The sequence below is a fragment of the Arachis hypogaea genome, chromosome 11 (genome assembly GCF_003086295.3).
Source record: "Arachis hypogaea cultivar Tifrunner chromosome 11, arahy.Tifrunner.gnm2.J5K5, whole genome shotgun sequence".
NCBI lineage: Eukaryota > Viridiplantae > Streptophyta > Magnoliopsida > Fabales > Fabaceae > Arachis > Arachis hypogaea.
In genome coordinates, this window is record NC_092046.1 from 1,650,468 (window position 1) to 1,672,228 (window position 21,761).

General features: G+C 33.2%; 2 protein-coding genes across 3 annotated transcripts; one reads left to right on the forward strand and one right to left on the reverse strand.

The window, feature by feature from the left end:
* Positions 1 to 8,058: 8,058 nt before the first annotated feature.
* Positions 8,059 to 15,125, reverse strand: LOC112719777 (probable sugar phosphate/phosphate translocator At1g06470). The gene is made up of 13 exons (XM_025770466.3): positions 14,941 to 15,125; positions 13,329 to 14,202; positions 13,058 to 13,227; positions 12,383 to 12,468; positions 12,211 to 12,260; positions 11,900 to 11,967; positions 11,699 to 11,799; positions 11,470 to 11,482; positions 9,875 to 10,059; positions 9,373 to 9,459; positions 9,042 to 9,136; positions 8,749 to 8,900; positions 8,059 to 8,464 (listed from the first exon to the last, which is right to left on the reverse strand). The coding sequence occupies exons 2-12, from the start codon at positions 13,856 to 13,858 to the stop codon at positions 8,780 to 8,782; spliced, it is 1,506 nt and encodes a 501-aa protein (XP_025626251.1). The 5' UTR covers positions 13,859 to 14,202; positions 14,941 to 15,125; the 3' UTR covers positions 8,059 to 8,464; positions 8,749 to 8,779.
* Positions 15,126 to 16,322: 1,197 nt separating this feature from the next.
* On the forward strand, positions 16,323 to 19,166 carry LOC112719779 (large ribosomal subunit protein bL19cz). 2 transcript variants are annotated; one of them, XM_025770468.3, is made up of 5 exons: positions 16,323 to 16,445; positions 16,563 to 16,928; positions 17,757 to 17,843; positions 17,954 to 18,087; positions 18,790 to 19,166. In XM_025770468.3, the coding sequence occupies exons 1-5, from the start codon at positions 16,422 to 16,424 to the stop codon at positions 18,896 to 18,898; spliced, it is 720 nt and encodes a 239-aa protein (XP_025626253.1). In that variant the 5' UTR covers positions 16,323 to 16,421; the 3' UTR covers positions 18,899 to 19,166. The 2 variants fall into 2 exon arrangements, with proteins under 2 accessions (XP_025626253.1, XP_025626252.1); XM_025770467.3 differs by having other exon boundaries at positions 16,325 to 16,445; positions 16,560 to 16,928.
* The last annotated feature ends 2,595 nt before the right edge of the window (positions 19,167 to 21,761 follow it).

The window sequence follows — 21,761 nt, forward strand, 5'->3', positions numbered from 1 at the left end:
AACTCAAATCTGACCCTCATATTTGTATTTAAAAAAAAATTAAAACCACAAATCTACCCTTATATTTGTGGTTATCAACAAAAAAAAATTAAAACACCACAAATCTGAAAATTATGGGAGGACAATACGTCCCTCTTGTATTGATATTTTTCAAAGGGAGCGTATTATCAATATAAGGGAGGATGTATGTTCTACTTCCACAATTTTAAAAAATACCATAAAATTCAATAATTGAATATTACACCAAAATTTTTTTAATATACAAAAAAACTAGCCTATGAAAACTAGACTTTAAATTTATTATATAATATGTATTGAGAATAAAATAATGGAAACATGTTTAAATTAGTTTTCCAAACTTTATTCATTAATTAAATTAATATTTTATTTTTTTTTTGGTTTACATGACTTTAAGTATAGGAATACACTAGTAAAAAACTCAAATTAAAATAAAATATACTATATATGATTATACTTACAAATTATATTTTTGTTTTTTTTTTCTAAGAAATCGTTAATAGTAACTAATTTCTATCATCTCTCATAAAATTAATGATTTAAATCCGAGAAATAGTTAATAATAATAATATACTTATAAATTATTAATTTCAATTTATTTTCTCTCTTAGTTCAGAAAAATTACTCCATCATATTATTTTTCACAATTTTTTTGTTTAGAAGGAATTTTTAGTTTGATAAAAGAAAAAAGTATTATTTGAAGGTTAATATGGTCAATGAACAACAAATTGGTGTTAGGAAGGTTGGTAGCTGAGGCGTGATGTTGTGTTTGGTTTGAAATTAACAAAGCCAATGTCTTTGAAATCTCAGTCCAAAATGAAATCAAAGTCCCTAACACACAAACACCAATAACAAATCTCACGTGCTCTTTCTCAAAACTTTGCTTGGTTTTTATTTTTTAATTCTTTTTTTTTTTTTTACAAAATATTGAAAACATAAAAGACACAAAATAGATACATGTATCAAAATGATCCTTAATATTTGACTTATTAATTGTTGGTAAATAAAAAGTAGAGGTTAATGGCTGAAATATTTTATTAATTAATACAAATGTAATATAACTCAATTTTAATTTTAAATATACGATATACGATTTCTATTTCTATGTACCAATGAAATTTGGGCAATTCATAAGGTGGTGCACTTAATTCGGTTGATAAGATTGTGCTATTTTAATCCAAATTTTTTATTAGAAGTGTTAGTTTTACATTTTCTTAATTAAATTATCAAAAATATTTAATAACAAAAAAAAGTAATCAAATTTTTTTTTTGAAACAAAATAAGCTCAACACAGAATAGTGGAGCAATGGACTCTAATAACAAGTGCTACATAGAAATATACAACTCCTGTCAACTACCGAAAGGATCACTATCGGTCCATTCTTCATAGCTCAGAAATGTCCGCTTTATTACTATGTCAACACCTGCTTCTTTATTATTGAAGATCCTCGCATTACGTTCCACCCAGACATTCCAGATCACTGTGAAAAACCCAATAAGCCACCTTTTCTGCTCCTGTTTTTGCTTATGCCTACCAGTCCAACTCTCAAACAGTTCCCTAATGGTGCCAGGAATAGCCCAATCCTCCCCAAATCTCCTCAGCCAACTGCACCACACCTGCCATGTGAGGTCACATAGAAGAAACAAATGTTTGACCGATTCTACCTCTTTCTTACAAAGAACACAGATATTATCATTGGGCATAATAACGCCTAGCCTACTCAATCTCTCTTTGGTATTCACTCGACCAACAAGCACGAACCATCCAAAAAGCTCAATTCTCAAAGGCACCACTCCTCGCCATACTGAACTTGTAAAGCTGTAGCTCGTTATCTCATCTGACAGAATCTCTGATTGAAGTATCTGTACAACAGATCTGGTAGAAAATACCTCTTTACTCTCAAACTTCCATACCAGCTTATCCTCTGCATCAGCTGCCAACTTCACCGGCCTTAACCTCTCATGAAACTGGCCAAGAAGATCCATCTCCCATTGAAACAACTCCCTTCTCCACTGGAAATTCCATATCCAATCGAGTCCATTCCAAAACCCACAATCCCCTATCATAGCTCCTTGTTGGTTTGAAATAGAATAGAGTCTTGGAAACGCCAGTTTCAAGGGTCCACCGTGCAGCCAGTTATCCTCCCAAAACATAGTGCTCCTTCCATTACCTACCTCCATCGCCATGCCAGTCAGCATTTTGTCTTTTATTCGCTGCTCTATAATATTCAAATGGCAAATGTCTTTTCAGGGTCCTCCTTTAACCGGTAGCTGCTGATTTACTAGCATTATATCAGGGTTCAGGTTGTTACACGAGCAGACAATCTTTTTCCACAAGGGGCACTCCTCCTTTGAAAATCTCCACCACCACTTAAACAGGAGTGCTGTGTTTCGAAGCACTGCATCCCCAATCCCCAAGCCCCCAACTTTTTTCGGCGCCTGAACCAGCTCCCACTTGACTAACGGGATACCCTCTTTACCATCCCCCTTACACCACATAAATCTCATTTGCAAGGATATCAGCTTATCCGCAACCGCCTTTGGCATTTTGTACAGACTAAGGTAATATATTGGAAGGCTATTTAGCACTGATTTAATGAGCACGAGCTTACCCGCTTTGTTTAATACTTTTGCTTTCCACAGGCTGAGTTTCTCTTCCACCTTATCTATTACCGGTTTCCAAGTCTTCACCATATGCGGATTTGCTCCCAAGGAAATCCCGAGATACCTAACTGGTAATACTGCTTGCTGGCACCCCAATATACCACACGCATGATCTATCCACTCCTGCTCACAATTCACCGATATCAGATTTGATTTATCAAAATTGATGCTCAACCCCGACATCAACTCAAAACACTGCAGCAGTCTCTTGTAATTCACAATCGTCTCTGTCACCGGGGGACAAAACAATATCGTATCATCCGCAAATTGTAAATGCGACAATGCGATATTCTTTCCCCCAACCAACAGCGGATCAATGCGGCCATTCCTGACAGCTTCTCTCAGCATCCGATGCAACACATCCACTACTAGCACAAATAGAAATGGAGAGAGGGGATCCCCTTGTCGGAGACCTCGCTCCATTTTAAACGGCTTGGATGGCGACCCATTTACCAGTACAGACATAGTGGCCGTAGTAAGACACTCCTTCACCCACAACCTCCAACGCTATCCAAAACCCATTTTCTCTAACACTATATCCACGAAACTCCATCCGACTCTATCATAAGCTTTATGAAAATCCAACTTTATAATTGCCGCTTTCTTTCTTCGTGACTTCAGCCAATGGACCGTCTCACAGGCGATGAGGGCACCGTCATGAATCTTTCTGCCTTTCACAAATGCAGTCTGAGTCTCACCCACCAAACCTGGCATAACCGCTCTCATTCTTCTCACTAATACCTTCGAAACCACCTTATACACACATCCCACTAAGCTAATCGGACGGAAATCCTTGATCTCTTTAGCCCCCACAAACTTTGGGGCCAGCGTCACCCAAGTTAGATTTACATCTGTAGGTAGCTTAGCCCTTTGGAAGAAATCCATGACTGCCTCAGTGAACTCCTGACCAATCTCTTCCCAGCACTTCTTAATGAAATTCATGTTATACCCATCACTACCCGGGGCCTTAGAAGACTCACAATCCCAAACTGCCTTCCTGATTTCCTCCACAGAAGGGAGGACCTCCAAGGCGTCTGCCTCATCCCTACCAATTTGCTTCAACAACCCATCCCGTACACCAATCCTAGGAGCAGGCTCCTGCCGATACAACTCCTTGTAGAAACCCCTTATTGCATGCTTTATCCTTACTTGATTCCTTACAAGTCTCCCATGTATCATTAGAGCATCAATCCTGTTATTCCGCCTTCTAGCTGAGTCAATGTTGTGAAAATACCGGGTATTCCTGTCCATATCCCTAGCATGTTTGGACCGAGACAACTGCTTCCACTGGATTTCCTTCCTAACGTACCACTTTCCACAAAATCTCACCAACGCCTTCCGTCTAGCCTCCGTTGTATTATCATAGATTCCTTCACTAACCTGATCATCCAGTTTCCTTATCTCATCCTCAAACTTCATAATCCTATTATCCATATCACCAAAATTATCCTTATGCCATTGTCTCAAAGGTGTCGTCAAGGCCTTCAGTTTACCAAGGAACGGAGCACCTCCCAATTTTCGCCATTCATTCTTTACTGTCAGTAGAAAACCCTCATGTGTAAACCAGGAATCCAAACTCCTAAACGGTCGAGGACCCTCTCTTACCCGTGTATCATCCACAATTAACGGGCAATGATCGGACAAGCCCCTTGGACCACCTCTCAGCCTAATGTCAGAGAATTCTTCCACCCATTCAATACTAACCATCACCCTATCTATTCTGCTACAAGACTGCCCCTGAACCATGTGTACTTCCTATCAGTAAGGGGTAAATCCACTAGCTGCATGTCTTGAACCCAACTTTTAAACTCTTCCGCCGAGACCGACAAACTCATCCCCCCTTTGCGATCCTCCACTTGTAAAATCTCATTAAAGTCTCCCAACAAACAGAAAGGAACCTGGCACAAACCCGCAATATAACTCAATTCCTCCCATACCACCCGCTTTTCTTCCCTCCCATGTGCCCCGTACACCAAACAATAGGCACACTGGAAGTTATTTTTTGTTAACACGCCTTCAACGCACAACCACCTCTCCCCTTTATAACAATTACTTTTTTGAAACATCATATCATCCCACATCAACAGAAGCCCACCAGCTGCCCCAACAGATTCCACAAACTCCCATCCTACAGTACTACTTCCCCATATCCTGGCAACATCATATTTCAAAATAACCTCCTTTTTTGTTTCAATTAAGCCTAACATGTTCACATTATATTTCTTCTTTAATGTTTTTATCATGCTCAGTTTTCCGTCTCCCCCCAAACCCCTAATATTCCAACAACTCACAATCATTTAACCAAATTATTTCTCACCTTACATTTGTTCTTTGGACGACTCCTTCTTGCCTTTTCTTTTTGTTTCGCCAGCTTCCGTTTCTCCGCTATCTTTGCATTCTCAGCTTGTAAAATACTCATAATATCCACATCTTCATCATATAACACAGCGCCGGATTCCACTGCCAGATTCCATGTAACCTCCGATTCCTTGAGTTGTGCTTCCTTAAAAATTCTGTCGTCCTCTCTCTCTCTGGACTTTCCTTCATCTGCTTCCATGACCACCTTATTCCCAATTGCCCCCTCATCAATAGTCAGCCCATGTATACCCATTTTTGCTTCACGAGTTGTCTCCAAGAACTTCTCAGACACCCCCAACCGGTCCCCGTGCATCGACTCACTCCCTGCAGCAGAACCTTCATGAAGAGCCCCTGCCCCTGCTTCGATCGCTCTCTTCCCCGCCCTTATCACCGTCCCGCAACCACCATCCATGCCCTTATCAAAATTAACTCAAATTTATTTTATTTAATATTTATTAATTTATTATAATAATTAATAAATATTAAATAAAATAAATTTCGACAGTATTTTTTGTTTTTTTAACATTATTATTAAATGTTAAATTATAGGTGAGGAAAAACTAAAAAGCACATCTGTCCAAAGGAATATCCTTGTTCTCCCTCAGCCAGAAAAGGAATATCCGTTCTCGATATGAGAAACGGGAGTTTAATTAAACATAAAAAAAAAATGTCCTCACACATTTCTGTAATCAACACAATAATAGCATATAGTTTAAAAAAACTTTTAAGTATATCATTACATCGATATTTCAATAATTTTTAACAATTAATTTTAATTATATATATTATATAATTTTTATAATTAAGATCAATAATTAAAAATTATTGAAATATCCTATAACTGAAGGAGTTGCTACTTGCTACATATTCTAAGGTGTACATAGTTTAATAAAGTTCGGATAAAAAAGGGATACAATACCCGATTGAAATTAAGTCATTGTAACAAAAATCTGTTAAATAATTTTGACGAGTAAATAGCTAAAATCGTCTTGAAAGATATTTTAATCTCTATTTTAGTTTTTGAAAGATAAAGATAATCAAAATTATCTCCGAAAGATATACGATTGGTCACATTAATCCTTCCGTCAGTTGGATGATGACGTGAAGAGCTAATGCCACGTGTCACAAGATGATTAGTTGACATATCAGATCGGTGACACCTGGCATGCCACGTGTCACTTAACATGTAAAAAAGTTATTTATAATCGAAATAGTCCTTAAAAGTTCAGACGTAAATCATTTTCATCCCTAAAATTTTAAAAATTAATCAAATTAGTTCTTATATAAATCTTTTTATTTTTTCTTGATAATATTAAATTTAAAATATTTTTTGATACTAATAATTTTAATAAAAATATAATTGATAATCAAAAAATTAGTAATTGTATCTTTTCTTCTTAAAAATTTGTTCAATAAAATTATCTATCTCCTTTAATTCTTGTCAAAATCTCTCTTATTTTTTTCTATTCTAAAACTTTTTTCTTACATTATTAGATTTTGCTGGAATATATATATACTCAAATTGTAATGTATGTATTTGTTAACCTAAACAAAGTTATATGCTCAAAATAAAAATTTATGTATGTTAACCTAAACAAAGTTAATAAAAATTTATTAACCATATTTTTTTTTATTACCGTATTACTTTCATTTTGGTTAACATATATAAATTTTGATTTTGAGCATATAACTTTGTTTAGGTTAACAAATACTTATGTTTCAATTTTGAGTATATATATATATCAACAAAATGTAATAATGCAAGAAAAATGTTTTAGAATAGAAAAGAATAAGAGAGATTTTGACAAGAATTAAAGGAGAGAGATATTTTTATTGAAAAATTTTTAAGAAGAAAAGATACAATTATTAATTTTTTGATTGTCAATTACATTTCTATTAAAATTAGTAGTATCAAAAAATATTTTAAATTTAATATTATCAAGAAAAAATAAAAAAACTTATATAAGGACTAATTTGATTAATTTTTAAAATTTTAGGGATGAAAATGACTTACGTCTAAACTTTCAAGGACTATTTTGATTATAAATAACTTTTTTACATGTCAAATGTTACGTGGTATGCCACGTGTCACTGACCTGACATGTCAACCAATCATCTTGTGACACGTGGCATTAGCCCTCCACGTCATCATATGCCACGTGACACTTAACGTGACACGTTATCATCTAACTGACGGAAGGACTAACGTAACCAATAGTATCTTTCAGGGACGATTTTGATTATCTTTATCTTTCGAAGATCAAAATGGAGATTGAGGTATCTTTTAAGGACAATTTTGGCTATTTCTTTTGAGTGAAATTTATTTGCAAATGAGAGCTTAAATCCTAAAAAAAAAAAAAAAATAAAAAAATATCTCGGTTTCAAAAATCATATCAAAAGTGTAACCAATGCCACTTACTTCAATTGCCTACAATAATACGGTATTAACTATTAACCTAAATTTTTTTTTAACTTCTCTATAAGCTCTTAAATAACTTTTTAGAAAACTATAATTTAATTTTAAAAATTGTACTAAATATTAATACTACTACTTTTCATAAGTCAAAAGTTAAAAAAAAGTTACTTTTAAAGTTCCCAAATGACCCTATGTAACATTAACCATATCTCATCGATAAAAATCAAAAGATGGAATAATTTGATAAATTTGAGTAGATTATTATCTAACAATTCTCAACTATTAACTTCACATGATATTAACTGTATCAGAATTTTTATCATGTAAATAATATACCACTTTTTTTTTTTTAAAATCTTGTTGACATTACTTAAACTTCTATAATATATATAATATACAAAACTATATTTATTAACTTTTTCTTTTGTTGTACCCTTTCTTTTATTTATTCTATCTCTCTTTGTATAGTTAGGTATCAGTTAATTATGAAAAGGAGATAATTTCCTTAATATTATCTATTTGGGTCCAAAATCCAAATACATTTACAAATAACACTTATTTGAGAAGTTGTAGTCATGGCCTCATGGGCACTACCTTCCACGTTGATAAGAAATTATTAACTGCATATAGTATATATCGTTATTATACATGCAAAATAACCATCATCATGATGAGAAATGATTTCTATACAATCCTGAAAAAAAAAATCATCTATTCCAATCTGTTGTGATCTCATTTATATGTTATACACTCCAAAGAATGCCAAAATCTGATTATTCACATATTCAACCAGAATACAACAAAGACTGGATTTGGTATTGGTACCATCTTGGCAACTATAGCTTGAAAATTTTTTCTCAATTTCATAAAAGCTCAAACGAAAATTAACATCAAAATTCCAACAAGGGACATCATGGCTATCTGAAATCTGAAAATATGAGACCTTGCTAGCCAACATGCAAGTCACAGAAAGATAATTTTGCTCCCTTTGTTCTTCAGAATTTGAGGCTTTGATATGCACAAAATTTAGAAACACCAACTTCAGTAAATAGTAATGTGACTAAGTACACATGTGACATTTAGAAAAGAATTTAATTTTCATGCATGGTTAGTATAAAAGAGTTTAGACCTACTACCTTAAAAAGTCATCTAAATGCATGAATTTGATTAGATTGACTGTTTAAACCTCTTTATAATGTGCATCAAAATTAAACTCATTAGTGCACTTGTAAATATATAAATGAAGGGATTAAACATTGCATATTTTATCTTGCACCCAATGAAAGACTTACTTGGTTCTGGGTCCTTTGTTGCATCAAGGTCTTAAATGGCATCACCATGTTCATCCATCTCCTCAAGAATAACATATTTGGCAGCAGAATCTGTTGCAAGATGCTCTGACACACCATTCTCACTTGTGTGCCCCTTCTGAAGCTTCTGGTATCTGAAACGAAAAATAAAAGGGAAAAAAAAAATAAGAAAAACATTTTTATCCCTTTGTTAAATCAGCTGGCTTAGTTAAACAACATAAAACAACTGCATGTTAGGAACTGTCACTTGAAATATACATCGGTTCATGACTTACTTGTACCAATTGAATAAACTGACGCCAACGATGATAATGAATAGACCAAATCCTTTCAACCAAGTAAATTCATCATGAAAGTACAATACTGCAACCTACATATGAACAGCAAGAACACATAAGATTTAAGTTCAAGTAGATGTATCATGTATAATCAGCAACCTTGATGTGAAAAGTTTATAGATACAAATATGCATTTAAGCTATATAGTTCAGTTATACAAGTAGAATATCACATAGTAAACATGTAGTCTAGAAATCTGAGCCAAAAAGAAGAGGGGATGCTACTGGATAATTATATCAGTGAACAAAGTCATCGAAAGGAATGATACCAATATGGTGACAGCCTCCTTTACAACCCCCGCTATTGTGACTGTGACAGCACTAGTTACCGAGACCAAAACATATTCTGTTAGTACCTACGCAACAAGAAATAAAATATCCAAATGTAGGAAAGATCAGTGGCTAACATTAACTAATGTCTGTAAATAAATAAAATCTGTTCTAAGACATGTCAAACCAGAAACAAGTCAAGCATTAACTAACATCAATAGAACTCGAAAGTTACACTTACCTCCCTTGAGTTCAGTACAATTCAACCTACGTTGACCTCCCATTAGAGGCGTTTGGTACATATTATTACCAAAATTTCAAGGGAAGTCAATGTATGATCTAGAAACAGAGGAGAGCCAGGTTGAATTTCACCAAATGGCAGGGGAGGTCAGGACAGTGTAATTTACGTAATAAATATGTAAAACTCGCTTTTTTGGTGTCAGGGAAAAGGGAAAGAGGAACAAAACATGTATGCATCTTAAAGGGAATATATAAGCCTACCATAAAAAAGGCGAGTGCACCACCAAAAAGCAACAGCAAGCAAGTTCGTGTTATGTGCCATGAATTATCAAAGTACTGGTTTTCTCGGAATTTATCCCATGGATCTAATGCAAGCGAAAGAAGTGCAGTAAGCATTGCCATGACTGGAGCTACGTAGCTCATCAGGGTAAGCGGATTTTTTAGACCTGAAATCAGTATCATCTGGAAAGGTAAATAAATTTTTTGCTAAAATATGACAGCATTGATAAATATTTAGCTGGAGGAAATTCAAGGGAGGATCAAGTGAAACATTAACAAGCGTGCACTAGAACATGGAATTCAGAGTTAGCTCCCTCAGTCTTCAAATAAACAATATCCATCTATAATTTAAGACCTCCAAAGTCCACATGAAGTGCTTGGATTTAAAGTGCCCTGGGCTCTCTACAGGAACATTTATTTATTTATTTTGAAGTTAAAGAAGATTCCTGATGCTCCAATTTTATATTGTCTTCTCTTTCCAACTTTGTTAAAAATAGTCTCTACATGTGATCCTCATTTTTAATTTAATCCCTACACACATTAAAAAAGTTTTAAATTTGTTCCCATTTTATCCCTGTTGTTTGTTGCTGCTATAATACAGCAGGCTTGGCATAAATTCACAAGAGGTATAGGAATCAAAACAATAATATGTGTCATGTATCAATAGCAAACTATTACTGAATTTCACAAGGAACAAATAATTATCGTTGGTGACACATCAGATTAATTTTCAATTTGGTCCTTAAACTTCACCTTTTTTATAACTTTAACAAACCATGTTCAGGTTCGGGGTATTATAACAATTAAATTAGCTAAAGCCACCAAGTTGAACACGGCTTGGTAGTTGGTATTTGGTAAGAAGAACTAAACTAAATTTTAAGAATGTGTATCGTATTTGGGGATGTAGCTCAAATGGTAGAGCGCTCGCTTTGCATGCAAGAGGTACAGGGTTCATTCCCCTGCATCTCCATTATTATTGTTTTTGTTGTTGTTGTTGATGTGTACAAAAGTAAATATACTGTTGCATACAGGAATAAAAAATATTTTTATCCTAAACTTTTCAAAAGAAATATATTGTTTCCTTGACAAGTATTCACACCCACAACTAACATTTAATTTATGTTTATTATACTCCTAGGATCTGATAGGGTGACCCCAAACAAGTTTGGTTTAGTTTACAAGAAGAGAGGCAAGTAGTTCTACTTGCTGGCATTATTTGGCTGTTTGTTCCTTTTGAGCTAAGCTAACAGGCATGAGGGTAGTAGTCTTAGTCCTAGCTGCTGCCTAAAAATACTAGTTGACTAGTTAGTTTTCAGTTTTGTGCATTTTTCTGTTAAATCTATTAGAATTGGAGAGGCTGAGCTCCCTCCATAATTGGTAGTTCCAACCATGTATTCCTATAGGGACTGTGATTTGCAATCCCTAGTTCTTCAACAAAGCTTATCAATTCTGCTAGCTGCTGAATCTATCAGGATCATTCACATATTGGGATTTATGGATTTGATTGACCAAAAGCAAAAATGAATATGTAAATATCAATCATTTTAATCGAGACTAGTGAGATTCACAGAACTTACCATAGGATTCTTTCTGCCAATTGGTTTTGCAGTTCAACACGCAGGACGAGAATGAAAAATCAGGTCCAAACCCAAAAAACATGAAGCAGCATTGTTTAGGTTATAAAGAATGGCAAAAATAATAAAACAGGAACATGCTTGTGCAAGTGCAATTGTGTGTTGGTAATGCAGGTATAATGCATCTGTAGAAAAAGTATAATATAGAAAAAATGAAATCTAAACATAATACCTGCAAAAGAATCTGAGTCATGCACCAGCGGAAGCCAGACATAACAGCAGCAAGCATGACAAGTATGAATCCAAATAATTCAAACTCTGTTTCTTTTGCGACTGCATTATACCAAAGAAAAATAAAATCCAGATGCAAGGTTTGAGATACATATTAAAATATTAAATTATCACCATGAAAAATGAAGGGCCTCATTTGTACCTGTTAATAGTATCCCAATGGAGATTACCATGATGATGCCTGATAGTTTAAAGCTTGGTGTCTCCAACCTTCCAACATATATTTATATTTAAATGTTAGGTAAGATTATAATGTGTATATAATGTTATATACATGAAATTATATATATAGCTGAGAGCGTTTTTATCTGAAGTACGTCACTTGAGATCTCTCAAGAATAATATTTGCTTTCCATAATACTCCCACAATTTTCTTGGAGCAGCTCCTTAAGATTTAATTTTTTTTCCCTCAAATAACCACATAATTTACAGAGGTAATTACAAGAAATTCACCTGAAAGCAAACGCAAACAGAAGTAGAAAAATTGGAGCAGCAGATTTACACTGAAAAGAGCAAAGGAATGCGATTAAGGTTCGGAAGGATGATTACTTCCATTAAAACAGGAAAATAAACTCAAAATGACATTTATCTCAATTAACATGAAAAGAAAAGAAATGCTACTTACCATTGTAGCAAATGTGACAGAGATGAAAACTAGAGATGCATTGCTCAGGTTAACATCCATCGCTGTTCCAATAGCAGTTGGTACAACTGTGAAAGGCAAATTCCATCTGTGGCATTAGTTGATAGAAAGGTTAATATTATAATGGCAGAAATTTGCCAAAAAAAGTGCGCTTTCAGGTGGAAGATGAGAGGAAGTAAAATTAATAGAAGTGTCACTTGACTCACTTCCAACCATCCTTTGCTAAGATCAATTCATATTGCAAGCAATTTTGTGCATTTGAGTGTAAAAGTTGCACTTAAATCAACAAATAGAAATAACTGATTATTAGGTTATCTATTCAACATGTGAACATAGTTGAGCATCCATATAGATAAAAGTCTAGCAAAGTTCCACGAAACTAAAAGCATATTCAAATAGAATAAACTATGGTCTGTTTGGGTGGACAGTAAAGCACATTTGTGATAATTTCTACCCCTTTTTTATCCTCCAGCCAAACATACCCCAAATATCTAACATTGATGTCCAGAAGAGCTACAACCACTAAGCATTGCAAATCTAAAGCAATATGAAGAAAAGTTAAGTGACGTGGAACATTTGGCAGCTGTAAGAATAATAAAGCAACAAATTGTCAGCAAAATGTATTAAAGAATATGGGAGAAGAAATTGGAATCATACCTCTCCAGAAGTAGTCATTCCAAGACATAACAACACTGCTTTCAAATCTCTCAGACCAAAACCAGGTGATAGATTTAGCTAAAATAGCTTGCATTGCAAAGTGGATGGTATTCATCAAAAAGGGAGCTGGGAACTTTCCCATATGATCTCCTAAAAGAGTTTTATTGTACCTATTCAAAATATTAGAATGAGAGATAAAAGTTAAAAGAATATAAATACGCTAAGCAGGTAGCAATGCTTCTGAAGACCAAAGCATAAACAAGGAACTTACAAGGTCAAAAATAGACTGAAAGTGTACCACACAAGTATAAAAAACAATGTCTTTAAGATATTTGCTGCAGAAATAGGATCTTTGGAGCCTTTTACAAAAGATCCAGTATCAACCGCACGAACGGAGGAGTCAACACCAGTCATCCCCCTTTCCGAGTTGTCTTCAACATCAAAAGGCACATACTTTCCAGATCCATTACCGCTCTGATAACTTGAATCCACATCCATGGTACCTGTAAAATTCTTTTGCATACTCCTCCTTTGCTGATACTTCAGGTGAAAGCGTCTGTCTCTATCAAAAGATATGCTTTGCTGCTCGTTCTTTTGAGGAAAAGGCAACTCAAAATCCGAGTCTTCCTCTAAACTAACATCTTCATCCCTGAGTTGCTGCTCCAAATGGACTGTTCCATTATCATCACACCATCCTGAAAATGAAGGTTCTCGACGAAAGCCAGACCCTATGCTTCCATTGTTGACGTCATTGACCTCGGTGAAGTCAACCACCTCTGAAGAAAATTCACTCTGTACCATCTCCTGTATTTTTAGTTATATCCATGACAATGTAGATATCCCACACAAATCTGTTTAATATCTTCACTTACAACCAAATCCAACATAAGATCATTTGGGAGCAAAGACAACTAGTGCATTAACTTCTGTTCAGGCATAAACCCTGCCTCAATAATCTAACTCGTGAAATCAAGATTGCCTTTGCGCAGATGCGCCCTTGGTATATACCGAGATATATTCCGAATCCAATCCAGCAGAAGCAACAGCTGCAGATCTCTTGGATAGCTGCTCTATAGTTATAAACCGATGACGGCAACTTTTCAGATTCAGGTGCAAGTCAAAATTTTCAGAGGTGGCGCCTACATCTGCCAAATTATATTCAAATTAAATCTGAACACAAGTTTCCAATAAAGAAAACATGAAAAAAAAAAAAAAAACTTCAAAAGTTTGGAATTTGATTAAGAAAGAAGCAAATCAGTTCCCCATGATTATAAATCACAGATCACACATGTGCCAGCGGAAAAGTCATTTGAATACAAGTTCTTCTTAATGATCTCAACTATATTCCTGTTCTTGTTCTTGTTATATTTAACCACTCAACTACTCATTTAGCTTTTTTAACATCTAGATGCATTGCCAAACCACAACTACCAACAGTTCCAAGATTAAGAACCAACGTGCCATGCTATAATCCTAAAAGTAGCTAAAGCATCGAATAAATATTCAACAAAATCAACAAAAAAAAAAGGCAAGTAACGATTTTTCTTTTCTTTGCAGGTATTCAACAACTATTCAGAAATCCGCTTGAACTAAAATCAGCTCGCGCTAAACCAAACATGAAGCTCGAAAAAAAAAAGGCCAGTAATTTTATCAAAAAAAGAAAAACAAAATAATTTTTATTAAAAAAAAATAACAACAAAAAAGAGAGAGAATTAAAACAGAAGACCGTTTTAGACTAAAGTTTAGGTCGTGTTATCTACGAACGAAGAAGCTTCGTAAAAAAATCGAAAGTTTGAGATCAAAGAGATATTTTTGTTGACGCCGACCATATAATTTTGTAACTAGAGTGCTACATTGAAGTAATCATGGAGAACGGAACTAACCTGGGGAAAGATCGGATCTTGAACTATGAGTGCTTCGGATCTGAAACTTGGTACGGAAATGGATCAAAATGTTAAGAGGACTTAAAAAGCGTTTCAAAGACACCGGTAAATGAAATGAAAAATTGACCAATGTGTTGCTCAAGAACCAAGCAAAGCTACTTGCAATTAAGTTTTACTACCAAACTATTTGACTTGATTATACCGCCATATATATATATTTTTTTTAGAAAAAGATAAATATATCCTGATTTTTTAATTTGTTTATTAATTAAAAATATAAAAATATTTTTTATTTTTTAAATACGAGTCTTTTTATTTTTTATTTAAAATATATAAGAATAAATAGATTATTTAAAAAAAAAATTAAATATTTCATTTTTTTTAAAAAAATTATTTTTATATTTTTAATTAATTAATAATTTATTTATTTTCGAAATAAAAACTTAAAAAGTCAATGAGTTATTTATTGTTTTTGTTTTAAATAACTCCCTCCTCTCTCTATATATATATATATGAAAGTTTTTAAATATACCGTACATCGGTGTTTTAGTAATTTTTAACCGTTAATCTTAATTATATATATTATATATACTTTTTATAATTAAGATCAACGGTTAAAAATCACTGAAATACCAGTGTACTAGTACACTTGAAAATTTTTCATATATATATATATAATTAAGATGATATTATTATCATTCAAAATTTTAGATAATAAACTATAATTAATCAGCTATAGTAGATTTGTGCGAGTATTAGCAATGTCATTAATTTTTTTTTAGTGAAATTGAAAATGTCATCAATACTCAATAATGACTAAATAACATAATCACAATTCCAACTTAAGTCCTAACTAACACACTTTAATAGGACCATTCAAGATTCAACAACCAATTGCTTTCATTTTTTTTTTATGTTTGTCTCTCTTTTTTATTTTTTCATGTATCTTGTTTTGTAAATTATTTTTTCTATTGTAGGAGTATTTATTGTTAAGTAAAATGTTTAATTATTTATTAGCTTATAAACACATCAATAAGTAGAACAACTAAGCCGAAATTTGAAAACTTTTTGTCTAAATGAGGTTTAAATCTTCATTACTTATTTAAGAGATGATGAGTTCTTTCTGTGTGTATATTGTACTTTTGGAAACATTTCAAGTGCACCGGGAGTACCGATGCACCAGTTGTTTTAATCGTTGATCTAAATTATAAAAAATATATATAATATATATTAATTGAAATCAACGGTTAAAACAACTAGTGCACCGATACTCTCCGGTGCACTTGAAATGTTTCCTGTACTTTTTGGTCAAATTTTTGGTACTGGATACTTTTTCCTTTGTTTTATACAGTTGGGCCGAAAATTTTGAGCAAGCCCAATATAAAGCCCAGATTAAGATTAAAAAAGTTTCACGTACGAAAAAAAAAATGGATAGAAGCAGATAAGAGTGCTACCGTTCCATCTCTTCCTCATCGAACACCATGGCTTCCCAAGTTGTTCTTCAGGTTCCTTCCATCTCCTTTCTTCTTTTTCTTTTCCTTCGAATTATTTATGATATAATTAACCAATTCATGAATTAATTTTTAATGTGAATTTTAAAAAAAAAAATCCATATGCAGCAGGCCATGATGCTTGGTTCTTCTTCAATACTGCAAACCAACCTCAATCAATGTTTTCCATCCAAGCCGTTAGGTTTCTCTGCTATGGTATCTTCTTTTCGTCGCAACGCGCCATTGATTTCGAGCTCGGTTTCATGGCGTTGCGCTCCTCTCATTGCAAAGCCTGCTACTTTTGTAGCCAGAGCTGATTCCAATGCTGAAGGTGCTGATGCTGCTGCTTCGGATGATAATGTCGAAGGTGGAGGAGAAGAATCAGCTTCGGCTTCTTCCGAAGCGGAAGCCGAAGCTGAAGCAGGAGTGGAAGAACAGGTGGAGGAGGAACCCAAGCCTCCAAGAAAACCTCGAGTCAAGCTTGGTGACATTATGGGGGTAATTTCGTCATTTAATTACCTCATTGTGTAATGTGTTTGTGTTTCCTACTGTTAGTATACAATGATTCAAGTAATTGTAGTTTTAATTGTGCACATTGTTTAAAGATTCATCAATGTTGCAGCATGTTAGGTACTACCTCCAGATAGAGATAACTATCCATTGCAGAGTTTAATTTTGCATAAGATTAAGAAAATCATCAAAGAAAAATACATAGTATTAAGGAGTCATGATTATGATAATTTGGATCCTGTTCTTCATCCCTTTATTGCAAGAGGTTGTCTAGGATTGTGAAAATGTGTTTGTATGAGTAAATATAGTGTTTATGTTTTTGGAGCCGAGGAAAAGTAATTTTGTGGAGATGTTGGCACGAGTTTATTTTCATGACTTCTTTTTCGTCGTCTTTTAATAAAATGGTAGGACAGAAACTGATCAAGTGATTAATGGAACATAGAAATACTTTTTCTCGTAATTTGGGAGCACATAAGACTTTTGCTTTTCTACAGTTTTAAGAGCATTCACTTGTTTGCGTGATTGTTTGGTTTCAAACTGTCTGTACACCTTGACACATTCACATTGTATGTAACATTTCAGACACAATGAGTACTCATAAATAAGTGTTGCTTTAGTTCAATGTGAAAAATGATCTGTTTTACTCATAAATGGTCTTTGAAGTTGGAAGTTGGAATGAATTCATTTTTATAGTTTCTATTTTGAAGTTTCAAAAGCATAGGTGTATTGTCACTAGCTAGGTCTGTGTAACTTGTAATATCACCTTCAACACGGAAACAAGTATGTATCTGAGAGTGCATGCTGCCGTTCATGCAGATATTGAATCAAAGAGCAATTGAGGCTTCAGATAAGGAGAGACCAACTCCAGACCTTAGGACTGGAGACATTGTGCAAATCAAATTGGTATCCTGTTGGTTTCTTTTTTTTTTTTCTAAGATTATTTTAAAGTAAAATTTAGCAAGCCACTTCTGCGGAGTTGAATCTGACGATGATCTATTTTCGACCAACTACAGGAGGTTCCTGAGAATAAGCGTAGGTTGTCCACCTATAAAGGTATTGTCATATCAAAACAGAATGCCGGTATTCACACTACCATTCGAATCCGAAGAATCATTGCTGGTGTGGGAGTTGAGATAGTCTTCCCAGTGTAAGTTTCCCGCTTGCTCCGAGATCATTTATGCTATATGCAATAGTTTTCTCTTGGATGCATTCCAAGTTCACCACATATCACTAGGAAATAGTTATGCTATCATTTCCCTGCATCCCTGAAAAAAATAATAGAGGGTAAAAATGAAGCAGTTACTCCCATGTAATTGATGCTTAACATTGTGACATTGGTGGTGTGTTAGTACTGTCAGACAGTTTGAAATTGGTACCATGCACCTTTTGAAAGTAAACTGTTAGGAAATAAGCAGAGGATCATAGACCATCATAATTGAAGATATCGTCATTCTAGGGTCCATACAAGCATGTTAGGCTTCATTTTTTGCTACAATTGGAGTCACTTACATAAGCACGTCTTCATGTTTTAGTTATTGTCTTCCTGTGTATAAGAAACTAAGAATGTGATCCTAATATTTGGAATGGGGAATGTATGTTCAAAATGTGGGGTTGTCATATTAACTTTCCTCTAAAAGAAAGGAGCATGTGATACTCATGTGTACTGATAAATATATGCAATGCTTTGCTGCACAAATTCTGATTTTGACTATTGAAGCTTTAGTGAAATGGTTCATTTCCTCAAATTATCAATATATGCTTAAGGCCAATGTAATTTTCCTATCTTTATCTTATGAAGAAGCCCTATCGTGTTTTTCTTGTCCTATGATTCACATGTTTACTGTCGCAGTTACTCACCAAACATCAAAGAAATCAAAGTAATAAACCACCGTAAAGTTAGGAGAGCAAGATTGTACTATCTCAGAGACAAGCTTCCCAGACTCTCAACTTTCAAATGAAGGACGCATGCTACCCGCATTTCATCACTTCATCTACAAAGTTGTCTGCTGAACCAGTAATGATCACAGGGCCATAATTCAATTATTTTGATTCGTTGCGTTGTTGCAGAAAATTGTGATTTTTCTTAACATTTAAATTTTCTGTCAAGGGAATTGAAACAAGTGTAGCCACCCTTTATTTGTAATATTTCATGTTTATAGTGTTTTTGTATGCTTGTTATGTGTTAGAAAGCCAAGCTAAGAAGAAGGCATCACTATTCACTAGTAAGTTCCAAGGAATATCATGCATAATCTTTCCACTCTATTACTGTTATAACCTGCTGTTTTTCTTAGGTACACTGGGGTATGTCTTTATCAGCTATGACTCATAAGTGATGAGTAATAGTAATTATATCAACCATCTGGTCCATTTTTCTGATTGTCCTTGTAAAGAGATATTTATATTTTAGATAATTTCATAATAAAACTGGGTCTAACTTGCTGAGTTGAAGATACATTTACCTATTCATGAGTTCTTCCAACTTTTATTAAATGTGTCCAAATATAGGTAAACTTGTGACTAGATAAGATCTTTTTTTTTTCCCCAGTCAATTGCCTCAGCCAGATCATACTACACAAACAAAAAGATGTTCATATTCAGAGAGGGTGGATAGTGGATTCAACATGGGTGGGAGTAATGAATCCTAAGCTCAAGCCATGTTTATTAAACCCCTTAAAATTCAAGTTGGTATTCACGAGTTGCTATGTTGCCATTTATTAGAAATAAATTCTGAAGAACTAAAAAAATGTAGAAATAGGATAATGAATATATCTAATTATATTTACTATATCATTTACTATTTTAAAAATTTTACATTGATAATTGAATGTTAGTGTACAATTCTTTTTAGGGTTTGGTAAAAGAACTAACAGGAAATTTTTAATTAAAATCCTAAACTTTTTTATATGTTTAATTAACTTTCAATGTATTAAATATACTAAAAATATTTTAACCAAAAAGATACACTAAAAATATTAAAAAGTTTTTTTTGAAAAAGATTAGAAATTTCAAACGATCTTTTTAATTCTAAATAAAGTTTCAATTTTTTTTAATCTTGTCAATATTTTCAATATATATATATATATATATATATATATATATAATTCTTATCTATTTAACAACTAAGATGATAAATCAAGATTTCTAATCATCACTCAAACTAGTTTAATTTAAAAATAGAGAAAATAATAAATAAATCCCTAACCTTTTGCCCCCACGAACATTTTCGTCCCTGACTATTGAAAAATACTTTTAAGTCCCTGACCTTCACAAAACTTGGACGGATCAGTTCCTCTGTCCAAATGCTTCCGTCAGGAACTGATCCGTCCAAATGCCTCCGTCAAGGACTGATCCGTCCAAGTTTTGTGAAAGTTAGGGACTTAAAAGTATTTTTCAATGGTCAGAGACAAAAATGTCTACAGGACAAAAAGTCATGGACCTATTTATCCTTTTCTCTTAAAAATGTGATACCCAAAACAAGAAATGTAAGAAGACCTCCCATAATTAATTAGTCTCAACATCACTTACTGATATGAATAATACTATTATATTTTTTATCTCTCAAATTTCCAACACATTCACAAAGAAAAAGAGAATTTCTTAAAACTCAATACATATGGAAAGATAATTAAAGCACACAAATTTCAAACTTTTATATAGACAAAATAAAAAGGTATACTTAATTGTTAAGAAAGGTTATTATTGACTATCAACAATCAAATATGAGTTGTAACAAAAGTAATAGAACTTGTAAAAAGTTCAACTTGCTACATTAGTTGTTTTGATAAATATGATGACTCATGAATATAATATATATCTAGTCATTATCTTTATTATCTTTGACCTATTTTTCTGATGTAGTTAAACTTTACAATTCTTATTTAACTATTACATTCTAAACATTTCTAGCATGTTATAAATAATTTTACGCATTTTCCAATCCTCTAAAATTTTATAATCATATAAATTATCATTTGATCATTATTATTTAAGTTGTATTTTAACTTTTAAATTTAACAATTAAAATGCTTTTTGGTTCTTCTAACATAAGTACATAACAGTCATTATGCAATTTTTTTTTTGGCCAGAGAGTCATTATGCAAGTTGATTTATATATTATTACCAACAGCAAAGTTTGCCTAATAGCTCCCTCATCGAGGAGCAATATCGTATAAATATTTTGGCTCAATTAAACTGTTAATCTGAAACAAACTCTTGCAAATATAAATAACAAAAATAAATTTCTTGCAAATATTAGTATGCAATGCAATGAGGAATGAGCCGCTTTTTAATTTTTATATGGAAGAAACAGTAATGTTATTCACTGTTATAGGCTCCGTTTGTTTTTAAGAACAGAACAGGATAAGACATTGAGAATAAGATATGATAAGATATTGATGGATAGAAACACAAAATTTTATATTCTGTTTGGTGATAAATTAGAACAAATTATGAAAATTCAATTTATTTTCATTTTTTTATTCAAAAAATTTGAGATGAAAAATATAACAATAAAAAATATAATTATGAAAAATTAACAATAATAATAAAAGAAAAAATAAAAAATAAGTTGTGTTTCTTGTTAGGGTTTCCATGTCCTTCCTGTCAGGATGGACATAAAATACACTAATTCAGTGTCTTTAGACACATTGTCTCTGTTCATATCTCCTCTGCTAAACACGATTTTGTATTTCAATATTCTGTCTTTATAAACAAACACAACCTATGTTATCTAAAAGTGTAAAAGGTTTTCTATATTATTTAGGAATTGGAAGATAGCTGTGAACAAATTAAAAAGTTCGATTTAGTTTGTCACAAATTAGA

Bases quoted from the DNA above. Each gene is read 5' to 3' on its own strand.
- LOC112719779 (XM_025770467.3), top strand. From the start codon at position 16,422: ATGGCTTCCCAAGTTGTTCTTCAG. The intron at 16,446-16,559 runs GTTCCTTCCATC...ATCCATATGCAG, and splicing joins CTTCCCAAGTTGTTCTTCAG to CAGGCCATGATGCTTGGTTC. The intron at 16,929-17,756 runs GTAATTTCGTCA...CCGTTCATGCAG, and splicing joins AGCTTGGTGACATTATGGGG to ATATTGAATCAAAGAGCAAT.
- LOC112719777 (XM_025770466.3), bottom strand. From the start codon at position 13,858: ATGGTACAGAGTGAATTTTCTTCAGAGGTGGTTGACTTCACCGAGGTC. The intron at 9,460-9,874 runs GTAGGCTTATAT...CTTGTTGCGTAG, and splicing joins GTGCACTCGCCTTTTTTATG to GTACTAACAGAATATGTTTT. The intron at 9,137-9,372 runs GTATCATTCCTT...GTTCATATGTAG, and splicing joins AGGAGGCTGTCACCATATTG to GTTGCAGTATTGTACTTTCA.